The 13,519-nt window shown below is 44.9% G+C and overlaps 1 protein-coding gene across 9 annotated transcripts; it reads left to right on the top strand.

The window, feature by feature from the left end:
• LOC134365412 (zinc finger protein 79-like) lies at positions 1 to 13,187 on the top strand. Of its 9 annotated transcripts, none has more exons than XM_063081494.1 (6): positions 12 to 632; positions 1,968 to 2,028; positions 2,662 to 2,749; positions 6,206 to 6,332; positions 11,738 to 11,907; positions 12,040 to 13,187. In XM_063081494.1, exons 4-6 carry the CDS (start codon positions 6,308 to 6,310, stop codon positions 13,003 to 13,005), a joined length of 1,161 nt encoding a protein of 386 aa, XP_062937564.1. In that variant the 5' UTR covers positions 12 to 632; positions 1,968 to 2,028; positions 2,662 to 2,749; positions 6,206 to 6,307; the 3' UTR covers positions 13,006 to 13,187. The 9 variants fall into 9 exon arrangements, 6 of the variants coding, with proteins under 6 accessions (XP_062937564.1, XP_062937563.1, XP_062937567.1 ...); XM_063081493.1 differs by having other exon boundaries at positions 1,968 to 2,067; XM_063081497.1 differs by lacking the exon at positions 6,206 to 6,332 and adding an exon at positions 6,850 to 6,924 and having other exon boundaries at positions 14 to 632; positions 1,968 to 2,067.
• The last annotated feature ends 332 nt before the right edge of the window (positions 13,188 to 13,519 follow it).

The following is a 13,519-nucleotide window of genomic DNA, read 5'->3' as shown; positions in this document are numbered from 1 at the left end:
TCCTGTCGCAGAGGCCCCTTCGCCATCGGCATCTGGTGAAGCGGAAAGACTTGTGCAAGGAATAAGCATGATTCCGGGAGCCAGAACAGGCGGAAGCCTCTCTGGGAGTTCCGGCCCACGAGGGCGCACCACAAAACCGACTGCTGCAGAGTAAGAGGCTTTGGCCGTGAACAGATCTTGCTGGAGGCGGGGCGGGGAAGAAGCATATGCGCGTGTCCGGAAGTGGCGCCGTGCAGGCGCGTCCCCTTGGCGCCAGAGCTGGTTTCTGTTGCGTGGCAGTTCCTGGGTGCGCAGTTCCTGAGGTCGCGCTGGCGGCTGGTTCGGGTCGTTTTCTCGAAAAGTTGGCAGCGGCTTTTTCACCCGGGTTCTGCTTGAGGCCAAGCTGAGGAGTGGCTGTTGGCTTGGGAGACGGAGCGGAAGAGCCAGCCGGGCCGGCCCGGCGCGAGCTCCCAGGGCCCAGCGGCGCAGGCTCAGACAGGGCCTCGGAGGAGAGAGGCCGGAGAAGGCGTCCTGCCCCGGATCTGTCAGAGCAGTTCTGCAAAACGGGGCTGGGGTGCCGTGGAGCGACGGTGACGCCAGAGAACTGCTGGGAGGCGGTGGCTCCAGGTGGCACCCAATGCTGGAGCCAGGAGGTGAGGCGGAGTGTGGAGGGAGCCATTTGCAGGTGATCCGGCTTCTTGTTCCCGTTTGTCCACTAATGCTGCTGTTTCACTCGGACCAGAAGTCCGGTTATGTTTTCCACAGGTGGTTGGGGACAGACAATCGTCATTTTGAGTAACGAACTCAGAGGTTAAAAAAGGTTTGAAGACGTCAGGCCTGGGTGATTACCACTTACCCCAGGATGCCTGATAGGCCGATGACGTTATAGAGTAGGGAGAAGCGGGCTCCTGGGGAGGAAAACGGGACGTACCCAGGGACTCCTCTGTCGCTTCTCTCCTTCCAGCCCTTCTTGAAGCAGTGAGAGATGCTCGGTAGCGCAGGAAAGCTTGCGGGTAGGCTGAACCCGGTAGGACTGAAGTTGTGGAGGATAAGGGAGTTCGTATGCAGAAGGCCCCGATTGTTGTTAAAGCTGCGGGGGTACCTGCCAGGTCTCTTACTCTGGGTTTTCCTGGCAGGACAAAATAACACTAACTACTTTGTTTGCCTCTAAGAATTTTAATCATCAAATAAAATGATGTTTTTGAGATCCCGTTGAATGCAGTACAGAACAAAAGTGTACGGGGTCTTAACCACCAAGGTCGGTGCCATCCTCCCCTAGATCAAGGGGTTCCTGTATTTGGTCTTGCACTTGCAGAATGAGGAGTGCAGTTTCACATCCAGCATTTTCTGTTGTCTTCCCCAGAGACCTGGGAAAGCAGGTTGGATGGTTATCATCCTCCCCATACTGCAAAGAAGAAAATAATGTACAATGGGATTAGGTATGACTCAGTACCAGAAAGTCTGTACTAAGACTAGTATCCAGATCTGTTTACTATTATTCAGATATAATTCACATACCATAACATTCAGTGCTTTATAGTGTACCATTGATTGGATTTTATTATTCACACAGGGTTGTGCAACCATCACTATTTAATTCCAGAACATTTTCCTCACCCAGAAAAGAAACCCTGTCCCCATAATAGTCACTTTCCATTACCTCCTTCTGCACAAGTCCCTGGAAACCACTAATCTACTTTTTCTCTCTGTATTTGCCTAAGACATTTCATTTCAATGCACTCATAAAATGTGCGTCCTTTTGTGTCGGGGTTCTTTCACTTAGCAGAATGTTTTCAAAGTTCATCCATGTAATACCATGTATCAGTACTTCCTTATTTTTGTGGGGGAATGATATTCTTTCATATGAATATATCGCATTTTGTTTATGCATTCCTCTTTGAATTTTTTGTGGATATATGCTTTTTATTCTCGTGTGTATTCCTAGGAATGGAATGACTGTGTCATATAACTCTGTTTAACTTTTTCAGGAACTGCTGAAGTGTTTTTAACCGTGGCTGCACCATTTTTGTACCGTCTCACCAGCACTGTGTGAGGGCTCCAATCTCTCCACATCCTCGTCAACATTTGGTATTTTCTATCCTTTTTATTGTAGTCATTTTAGTAGGTGTGAAGTGGTATCTCATTTTGGTTTTGACTTGCTTTTTCTTAAAGACTGATGATGTTGCGTTTCCTGTATATATTGGCCATTTCTATATCTTCCTTGTAGAAATATCTATTACCTCTTCTTTTGATTAAGCAAATGTCTTCCATTTGCAGAGCCACTTTCTCCAAAGAACTAAGTAATAGATAATATTTGTCAACTGTACACTTAAATGCTAGGCATTGTGCAACTAATTTATCTGTATGTCCGTATAATCTGCAGCAACCTTACAGGAGATTATCATCCTCATTTTACAGATGAGAAAAATGAGACTTAGGGCGGGTACATGATTTGCACACTGCTGGTGAGTGGTGTTGAGAGTCTGATACATTCTAGTGTCTCCCTTTGTCTGAGTGAGCTGATGGAATTTCTGAGGTAGGAGAGAATTGGAAAATGTACATACAACTGCAGGTCTGCCAGTTCAGCCCTAGTGTCCTTTGAACCCTTTCTTCATAGTGAGAATTGGTGACTCTATAGGCTGCAAACTTCTATGTCTTATTGATTTCTTTATTTTTCTCTAGTACCACCTTCTGGGGACCCTGCCCTTCCCCAAAAGGAAGACTCAGGAGAAGGAGGAATGGATTCTAGTCTCTGCATAACTGGCCCCAGGTAAATTGGAAATTTATTCTAAGAGGCAACCTCTTTTATTCCTAATACTAATGGTAGGATTGGTTTGGGGTTTTTTTCCCCCATAATTCACAAAAGTAATTAATGTTTATTTGAGAAAACCTGGAAAATATAGAAAACACGAAAAATTTAAAATCACCCATAATCCCACAAAGACGTAGTACTTAACGTTTTGACTTGTGTCCTTTCACTCACGTTCTTCCTTTTCTGTATTTCCTCAACGTGGGTTTTTCTGCTTTGTAAACTTTTTGTTTCCATTTAGCAGAATATGATGAACATTTTCCCATTTCAGTTAGAGCATTCTACCAAATCATTTCTAATACATTCGACTGCTTAGTCCCTTCTTCCTTGACTAGGGAATGGCATATTTATTTTCATTTTTTAAAACTTTGCTCTGGGTTTTCTTCATCAGTTCTTCTCTTTATTAATATAGTTTTCTTTACTAATTTTAATATTCTTTTTTTTCTATTGCTTTTTTTGCTTTGCTTCCTATGGATTTATCACCCCTCTCTCTGGGTGACCAAGCCGCAAAAAGGTGACTCAAAGCCCATCTCTTGTGAGCAGTGAGAGACCCCAAAGGGGTTAATCTTCCGGAACCCTTCAGAGCAAAGCATTCCTTCCTTTGGGAAATTAACCACAAACAGGGGTACTCCCCTCGCATTTATTCTCCAAATGAGGAAGTTATAGGAAAAGAACATAGGTCGGGTTATGACCAATTATAGTTTAACAATAAAGGCTGGTAACAAGGAATGTGATGTTCCATAATGCAATTTGCAAAAGGTTAAGTCGATCCACCAATAAATGCTTGATCTTAGCAAACACTATTTTTCCCAACATCAATTTCCCAGTATTGTTACATATCAATCAGTAATTTGTCTGTCCTTAAGCCAACAACATTGCTGTGCTACAATTCTTTATCTTACAACAGAGACTGTTAGCCTGAGTAAAATTTCCTGTGTATTGCAAGGTTAACATTTTTATATGAACTTGTAAGAAGTTAGGCTAAACCTGAAACTACAGGTAACTAGCCCCTGTGAAATGTATTTGTTTCATAGTGTACTCCACAGCTTGAGTTGAATCCTCAAATTATTTTCTTCCTTCCTTGCTTATATTGAAAAGATTTTTTTCTTTCCTCTTTTTTTCTTTTTCTGGCAGCTGGCCGGTACAGGAATCTGAACCCTTGACCTTGGTATTAACAGCACCAAATGCTCCCAAATGAACTAACCGGCCAGCCCCTATATTGAAAGTTTTTGGCAGTTGAATTTTTTTTTTTTTTTTTTTTTTTAGATATTCTAAAATGATGGTTTTGATTTCTTTTCCCATTCAGCTGGTGTGTGCTTTATGAGGACAGAGTCCATATCTCTTGTCAACACAAAATAATGGTACAATGTGATTGCAGGATGTAGGGTTTGATAGCCCTGTCAGCTCAACCTTCTTAAATTGCTTGGTTCTTCCATATCTTATTTTTTTGTTTGCTTATTCATTTTGGATTAATTCTGTCAGTCACTGAGTTATTTTAATATCTCTCAAAACTGTACTGATTTAAATTTTTCCTTGTATTTCCTACAGTTTTTCTTTTATGTGTTATTTAATTTTTTATTATTTGGTTCATGACATTTATAGCTTTATAATGGTTTTTAATTTCTTGATTATTATAAAGTTACCCAGACATTTTAAATATTCCATATTTATAAAAAATGACCCTCTTTGTTCCATTTAGTGCATTTCTCAGGGTAAAGGATGCATTGGAAAGGCAGGTAAAATTAGAGGTTGGGAGACTAGTTCTGTTCTGGAAAATGATTCTGGCTTACGGTAAAGCAGTGGCAGGCAAGTGTAAAGAAAGAGTTGAATTCTCATGATATTAGGAGGAGGAATCCATAGGGGTTGATGGGGGGTGGGGGGCGCTGCAAGAAAGGAGAGGATAACACCCAGATTTCTACCTTGGCCAACTAGGTGCCATTCCCCGACCTAAGAATAGACAGGAACGGCAGGTAAATGCGGGTCTCCCTGTTGCATTTTGTTGTGTTGGAGGTTCCTGTGGAACCTGATTAGGAGATTATTACTGTTAATACTGTGGTGTAATCTCCTGATTAGTTTTTCCCTTGCCCACCTGGCTACTCCCCCCATCCCCCCCACCAGCACCTAGCAGAGGGTACATTGCATAGAGTAGGCCCCTATTTGTTATAAGAACAGCTGGGCTGCCACCTGCATGCCTTACTGTTCCCACTCTGACTCTCCTGAACTCCACGTTTTTGCATGTTACAGAACATCTGCACTTGCCTGTCCTAATGTCACCTTAAAGTCTGTGAGCCCAAAAACAAAAGTAGTTACTTAGCTGACATGGGCAGTTACCTTCTTCCAATGCTTCTTCTCTTTGTGATGACAGGACCATCTGTCTAGTCTTCCAGGCAGGAAACAGCTTTGATTCATCCTCAGATCGTCTCTCATGAAGCCCATTTCTGGCTGTGCGTCTAGTCCCTCTATTTGAGCAGGATCCTCTCTCAACTTGTCCCTGACACTGTTGGAGTTCTTAACCTTCTCTCCCACCACCATCTCAAGGCACATCCGTCTCCAGCAGCTCCCTTGCCTAAGGGATAAAAGCACATGTTTATCAAGTCATTTAAAGCTTTTTACATTCTGACTTCCACCTTTCTAGACCTTTCGCCCCTCCACACCCCGACCCTTGCCTTGGACTGCCTGGCAAGGTGAGGACTTTCTTACCTTCATGCTTTGGATATCCTTCCCTTGCCCTGTGTGGGGAACCTCCTCATTCAATGCCAGCTCAGTGATTGGCTTCTCTCTGTGGTCTTCCCTGGTTGTCCTTCCTCTCCCCTTTGGTTCTCCTAGCAACCAGTTCATCCGTCTCTTTCACACATACTATTACATTCGGTTGTGTATATACCTGGCTGTCCTGCTGTACTGGGTGGGTGATAACCAAGTTCACGGGGATATTTGTTAAATGATTGAAAATTCAGCTTTCACATTTCTTTGAAAATTTGCATCTGACAGCGCCGAATCCTAACCACTAGACCACCAGGGAACTTGAAAATTTGCATCTGATTCTCACTGTATGAACTCACATTCTAATTTTTCTTTTTGGTATTGGCTCTTGTATGTTCCAAGCACCTGGTGGTTCTTGCCCAATTACTTCTCATGCACGCACACATTTTCTAACTATCTACACATAAATTCTCCCAAAATTATAAACGTAGAAAGACAAGAGACAGTGTTTTGTGTGTGTATGTGTGTCAGAATCCATTATAGTGTTAGGCACATAGAAACTGATCGCTATAATGCTTTTCTTAAACTACCCAAGGATGTGAATCCGTTCACAGAGTCATTTCCAGCTTCTCCAAAAGTGCCACTGTTACCGCCCCCTTCACCTCCACCCTAGACTCTTGAGAACACTGGCAAGAAGGAATTTGCTTATTGTTTCAGGGATCCACACTCTTCAGCAGTGTGACTGTAGCTTTTACCCAAGATGGGTGGAGGCACCTGTTCCCTGCTCCAAAGGACAGATTCAAGGAGGGGTTACCAGAAATGACCAGGAACCTGGTCCTACTGGGTAAGGAAACTGTTTCTTTAAGATTGAGAATCGCGGGATGGCCAGTTAACCCAGTTGGCTAGAACTCGGTGTTATAAAACTGACGTCAAAGGTTCAGACCCCCAAATCACTCAGCTGCCAAAAAAAAAAATTCAGCTCCTTGGCTTGACCCCCTCCTTGAAACTGTTTCTTTAGTTTCTTGCAAAAAGGCCTTACTAAGACCATGGCACCATGTCTGTCTGTCTTATTTCTTGCAATATCCCCTAATGCCTACACCAAATGAATGCTCAATAAATATCTGTTGGAGCTGGCCAATCAGAGTGTGCTGTTATAACACTTGGTGCGTGCACCAAGGTCAAGGATTCAAATCCTCTGTCTGGCCAGAGCCAAAAAATATATATGTGTATTTGTTGGATGAATGAAAGGACCAACATAACTGGCTAGTTTTATCTGTCCTGAGTTCTGCGTGGGTACTTATTCTTAGGACGATGTCTAAAGCCTGTGTATTCCCCCTTGAAGAGAACTTTCCATTTCCCAGCCTCTCGTGAACTGCAGTTTGAACAAGGAGAAGGCGCATGGCTGCAGGAGGGAGAAGACCTAAGTACTAGTCCAGGTAAATGGACAAGCACTAAGCCAGGGAAGGTCTTGGCAGCAAAAGCCCCTTTGACACACAGTTTGTAACAACCCTAATTATTATCCCCATTTTACCCATGAGGAAACTAGGCTGAGTGACATTAATTCAATGGTTCAAAGTCTGACAACTAGAAAGTGGTGAGGCTGGGATTTGAAGCAAGGTCTGTCTAACTCCAAATCTCACTATTCCTCACCTCCTCCTCACAAGATCTCATAGGGCTAGGAAATGTCCGGGGCATGTGAGATGTTATGGGCCAGTGGAAGAATATCCTTCCTCACTGGTGGGGAATGAGAGTCATCTTTGCTGGCATGACACATTCCCTGCTTGGGGTTCACCTCACTGAGAATCTTAGGTGCCTGATCTTACCCACACTATCAGCTGTGATAGCTCCTGCTACCACCACATCTGGCCCTTAATTGGAATCTGCTCCCTGTTTCACCTCTTTGTGGCTGTGCCAGAATTTTCTAAAGGGCTGATACTAACAAAGGAAAAATGGAAGGAAGGGACACCATAGCTTCTGGTCTCTCTTGCTACCCATCTAAGGCTGCTCCCTCCTGCCTTTGTGTCTCAGCCTCTGCTCTTTTGGGACCTCTGCAGGGCCTCACTAGCTGGGGATCCAGTCACTTTTGATGTTTGAGACTTAAAGCATCAAAAGTGCAAATGAATTAAACCACTTTAAGGTAAGACCATTATAATGTTTGTTTTGTTTTATTTTTTGTTTTTGAGCAGCTGGTGGCCCAGGGATTTGAACCCTTGGCCTTGGTATTACCAACACCACACTCTAACCAATTAAGCTAACCAGCATCCCCGTTTTACATTTTTTAGAAAACTGTAACCGAGGGCCAGCCCATGGCTCACTGACTGAGCGTGGTGCTGACAACACCAAGTCAACGGTTAAGATCACCTTACCGGTCATCTTTTATAAAAAAAAAAAGAAAGAAAACTGTAACCGATTTCTATGTTGCTTTATATCTTTAGTTAGAAAATATTGTTGCTGAAATGGCAATGGGAACAAAGCCTCTGGCCTATTTTGGGTATAGTTCCTCAAAACTATCTCTTCTTACTGTCTTACTGTTCCCTTCACCTGTCACATTACCTTGGCCATCGGTGGAGCTCTAGGCACCGCTCATGCTTCCTAACTTTGCCTTTTACGGGGAGTCTCACTAGTCCTGCTGCTGCCTTCTCCCAAGAGCCCTCCTTCCCAGCCCACCCATATTTGTCACATAGAACCTTTTCACCTGAATTCACAGACCCTGTGTGGAACTTCAGAAATTGAGTGCAGTGTTTTGTGGCTAAGGGAGCAATTGCATTTTTCTAGGAAAAGTGTTCATCACAGTCTCACAGGGGTTCAAGATCATAAAAAGGCTACCGTGTTAGTTTTCTAGGACTGTCATACCAAATAACCACAAACTGGGTGGATTAAAACAACAGTGCTGGGAGCTAGAAGTCTGAAAGTGAGGTGTCAGCAGGATTGTGGTACCTCTGAAGCCGTCTTAGTGCATTTTTGTGTTGCTATAATAGAGTACCTGAAAACGGGTAATTTATAAATAAAAGAGGTTTATTTGTCTCACAATTCTGGGACAGCTGCGTGTGGTGCGGGCCTCAAGCTGCTTCTCCTTATGGTGGAAAATCGTGAGGCATGGCTGACGAAGCAAGAGAGACGAAGGTGCCAGAGTCCTTTTAAACACCCAGCTCTTGCATGAACTAATAGAGCGAGAACTCACTCACTACCTACACCCAGGGAGGGTATTCATCTTTGTGTGAGGATTCCACCACCTGTGACTCAACCAGCTCTCAACACGGCCACATTGGGGGTCAGATTTCCACACAGGCTCTTGGGGGACAACACACCCAACCTCCATCAGAAGCCTCTGTGGGAGGACCCTTCCTTGCATCTTTGTAGCTTCGGGAGGCTGTCAGCAATCCTCCGTGCTCCCTGGCTTTTAGATGCATCACTCCGATCTCTGCCCCGTTGTCGCTTGACATTCTTCTCTCTGTGTCCAAATTTCCCTCTTTTTACAAGGTACACTCTAAACCATTATGACCTCAACTTGATTGCATCTACAAAGATCTTATTTCCAAATAAGGTCACATTCTGAAGTTTCAGGTGAGCATGAATTTTCGAGAGGACAATATTGAACCCACCACGGTTACCCCAAAACATTCAAATCACCATGTTATCAGAAACAAGTTGGCAAGGGGCGTTACCGCCAGGCGTGTGTGCTCTGAGGCAGTAGTTCAGGGCAGTAGGAGCAGCTTTGGATGTGTGCCTGAAAGATGCACTCAGTCCTGCCTTACTATCCCTTAACCACATGGATCCATGGAAACCGCTCAGTTATGTAGTCATGTTTCCATATGTATGAAGAGTATGTGTAATAAAATCTTTCTTGCTTATTTTACAAAGTAATAAATATTTTTAAATGTTGTCCATCATAGAGTTATATGAGCCACGTGATAGTGTACAGATGTAGTTTGGGACAGGTTTTCACTCTGGCTGTTACAGTAACTAAATACTGCCTCTGTGGAATGGCACCTCTGCTCTGAGACCTGCAGTGTGTCCTGGGCATCACTGTGCCTCCGTGAGCTGGGCTCAGGCCCCCTATTATTCCACCCCACACCTCCCAAGTGACAGACCCAGGCCTGTAAAGTGCCTTTCACCTTGTTGCTCACTTAGGGGACTATTGTGATGGATGGTGACATTTCCCTGACCCCATTGGTCACTTTTGATTATTATCATTCATTGAATTACTCATAAGTCAACAAATGTGCATTAAAGCATTTGGTATAAGCCTGGCATCGTTTTAGCTACTAGGAGTAGCTAACAGAGAACAAGACGTAGTCCCTGCTTACATCTCACGTGTTAGTGAAGAACATAAAATGAGTGAGCATATAGTTTTAAGTGATAAGTGCTGTGAAGAAAATAATGGAGGGTTAGGGGCTGGGGGAATGAAGCTGAGTAAGGGACTAGAAATGAAGTTAGGGAGCTGCTTGAGATCAGATGAAGAGGAACAACCTGTTTGAGGAGGTGACGTTAGAGCTGGGATCTCAAGGAAGAGAATGAGCTGGCTACATTCTAGGCCACAGCATGTGCTGAGGCCTTGATGTGGGAGTGAGCTTGGCTTGTTTTAGGATCAGAAGACCTGTGTGGGGCCGAGCCTGCGGCGCACTCGGGAGAGTGCAGCACTGGGAGCGCAGTGACGCTCCCGGCGCGGGTTCGGATCCTATATAGGAATGGCCGATGCACTCACTGGCTGAGTGCCGGTCACGAAAAAGACAAAAAAAAAAAAAAAGAAGAAGATGAAGAAGACCTGTGTGGACAGAGCTTAATAAACAAGATGGAGAAGGGTATGCATGGGGCAGATCGTGGGGAATTATGACCATGGTAGGCATTTGGATTGTATTACAACTAGGAAAATGAGAACCCATTGGAGAGTTTGAAGCAGGGAAGGAACGATATTTATGTTTAAAAAGAATTCAGCAGATGTATGGAGTATTCTCATGGAGACATTGAGGAGTCAGAAATAGAAGCAGGTAGGCTGAGCCCGTGGCGCACTCGGTAGCATGCTGCGCTAGCAGCGCGGCGACGCTCCCGCCGCGGGTTCAGATCCTATATAGGAATGACCGGTGCACTCCCTGGCTGAGCGCCGGTCACGGGAAAAAAAAAAAAAAGAAATAGAAGCAGGTAGGCTGCGGCTGTTGCAGGCATTCCAGTGAGAGATGATGGTGACTTGCTAAGAAGAGGGACTCAGGATTTAGTTTTGGTGTTAAAACCAACAGGACTCACTAGTGGATTGCATTTGGTGTGTAAGGAAAAGGAACATTAAGGCTGACCCTAGTGTTTTACAGGTGGCCGAATGGGAAGACTGACAAAGATGCTGGCTGGCAAGGGAAAATCAGGGGCTCTGTTTTGGGCATTACACTCAGGGGAGATGTGGGCTGAGAGATGGGAATTCGTGATGGTCACTTGGGCTTCTGAATTGCCCCTTTCTCCCACTGTTTTTCTTGTCACTTTTCCTTTCTCCTTTTTTTACTTAGCTAGATGGTCTACTTTTAAGAGCTGTCAAACCCATCTATGATTGAATACCAGGTTACATAGGGACACCCTCAATCTGAGTGGAGGACCTATGTGCTCTCAGTAGATTGGTCATCGTGCAATTTAGAGGGAAACCTGCTTTTTTTTTTTTTTTTTTTTTTTTTTTTTTGTCGTTTTTTGTTTTTCGTGACCGGCACTCAGCCAGTGAGTACACCGGTCAGTCCTATATAGGATCCGAACCCGCGGCGGGAGCGTCGCCGCGCTGCCAGCGCAGCACTCTACCAAGTGCGCCACGGGCTCGGCCCAAGGGAAACCTGCTTTTAATGCTTAGGACCATTCTGGGTCCTTTATGTGTCTTAACTCATTTAATCCCTTCAGTAATTCTGAAAGGGAGCTGCTTTCACAGATGATAAATCCAGGGTACATAAAGATTACAGAATTTGCCCAAAGTCACACAGCTAGTGAGAGGTGAGCCAAGACATAACCCAAACCAGTCTGCGTCCATATTCTGTATGAAATTCAAAGAAGGAATACCTAGAACTAACCCTGCTCCTCTCTCCTCTCAGAAATAGGGCAGCTAACACCTGAATGTCTCTGAAAAACCATCTTGGTCTAAACCACCTTGGCTCTACATTTTATGATTTAGAACAGAAATGTTCTGGTGAAGGCGGTGAAACTGTGTAAGAGCTTGGCCAAACTCTTTCAGCATTTCTTCCACCAAGGCAATACAGGACTATTGCTTTCCTAACTCTTTTTCAGACTGGAAGATTGTATCTCAGTCACCACCCCAGCAAGCCATTTCTGAAGAATCATTTCCAGACACGAGTGTAGAGATGGCCCCTGGAGATTCAGAGCACAGAAAGGGTGAACTTGGGAAGAGCTTCAGTCTGAGACCAGTCCTTTCACCCCAGCAGAGAGTTCCTAAAGAGGTGAGTCCTCACGAACGTGAAACACACTCTAAGAGATTTAAGAATTCACAGCTAATTAAGCCTCACAGAGTGAGATCGTACACATGTAATCAGTTTGGTAAAGACTTCACCCACTGTTTGTCCCTTTCTCAGCACCAGAAGAGCCACACTGGGGAGAAACCCTATGAGTGCAGTGAGTGTGGGAAGGCCTTCAGCCAGAGCTCATCTCTTGTTCAGCACCAGAGGATCCACACGGGAGAGAAGCCTTACAAATGCAGTGAATGCGGAAGAGCCTTCAGCCAGAACGCTAACCTCACAAAACACCAGCGAACCCACACTGGAGAAAAGCCCTACAAATGTAGTGAGTGTGACAAAGCCTTCAGCGACTGTTCAGGCCTTGTTCAGCATCAGCGAATTCATACTGGAGAGAAACCCTATGAATGCAGCAACTGTGGGAAGGCCTTCCGCGACAGTGCAAACCTCACAAACCACCAGCGGACTCACACTGGGGAGAAGCCCTACAAGTGCAGTGAGTGTGGGAAAGCCTTCAGCCAGAACGCAAACCTCACAAAACACCAGCGAACCCACACTGGAGAAAAGCCCTACAAATGTAGTGAGTGTGACAAAGCCTTCAGCGACTCTTCAGCCCTTGTTCAGCATCAGCGAATTCATAGTGGAGAGAAACCCTATGAATGCAGCAACTGTGGGAAGGCCTTCCGTCAGAGTTCAAACCTCACAAACCATCAGAGGACTCATACAGGAGAGAAACCCTACAAGTGCAGTCAGTGTGGGAAGGCCTTCAGCCAGAGTACAAATCTTATAATCCACCAAAAGACCCACACTGGGGAGAAGCCACACAAATGTAATGAATGTGGGAAATTCTTCAGTGAGAGCTCAGCCCTTATTCGACATCACATAATTCACACTGGAGAAAAGCCCTATGAGTGTAATGAGTGTGGAAAAGCTTTTAACCAGAGTTCATCCCTTAGTCAGCATCAGAGGATTCACACTGGTGTGAAACCCTATGAATGCAGCAAGTGTGGAAGGGCCTTCAGGTGTAGGTCAGCTTTCACTAGACATCAGAGACTCCATGCTAGAGAATCGTTGGGAACACAGTAGGTGGAGAAAGCCCCAGACGTGCCACGTCATAACTCAACATCTAAGACAGGGCAGATGGGTGGGGCTCTAAGAGAAATGCTGAGGGCATGAAAGCATCTGGGGATGTTTGACTTTCATAGTCTAGTGCACAGTCACATGCAAAAGTACCTTTAATAAATACTTCGTCACTATTTTACATCTTGCATGGGGAAGATTAAGAGCCTTTTTTTTTTTTTAAAAGATGACCGGTAAGGGGATCTTAATCCTTGACGTGGTGTTGTCAGCACCATGGTCTCCCAAGTTAGCCAACTGGCCATCCCTACATAGGGATCCAAATCCACGGCCCTGGTGGTATCAGCACCACACTCTTCCAAGTGAGCCACGGGCTGGCTGTCAAGAGCTCTCTAACATTTTCATTCGGTTAGCATCAAAGAATGTACAGAGTCCAAGGCCGAGCCCGTGGTGCACTCGGTAGAGTGCTGCGCTGGCAGCGCGGCGACGCTCCCGCCGCAGGTTCGGATCCTATATAGGACTG

Source organism: Cynocephalus volans, chromosome 17 (assembly GCF_027409185.1).
Source record: "Cynocephalus volans isolate mCynVol1 chromosome 17, mCynVol1.pri, whole genome shotgun sequence".
NCBI lineage: Eukaryota > Metazoa > Chordata > Mammalia > Dermoptera > Cynocephalidae > Cynocephalus > Cynocephalus volans.
The sequence above is the reverse complement of the archived record's forward strand: the minus strand, read 5'-3'. Positions and strand labels throughout refer to the sequence as shown.

Excerpts from the sequence above, each read along its gene's own strand:
- LOC134365412 (XM_063081494.1), top strand. The coding sequence starts at position 6,308 with ATGACCAGGAACCTGGTCCTACTGG. Across the intron at positions 6,333-11,737 it reads CAGGAACCTGGTCCTACTGG|ACTGGAAGATTGTATCTCAG; the intron begins GTAAGGAAACTG and ends ACTCTTTTTCAG. Across the intron at positions 11,908-12,039 it reads AGCAGAGAGTTCCTAAAGAG|CACCAGAAGAGCCACACTGG; the intron begins GTGAGTCCTCAC and ends TCCCTTTCTCAG.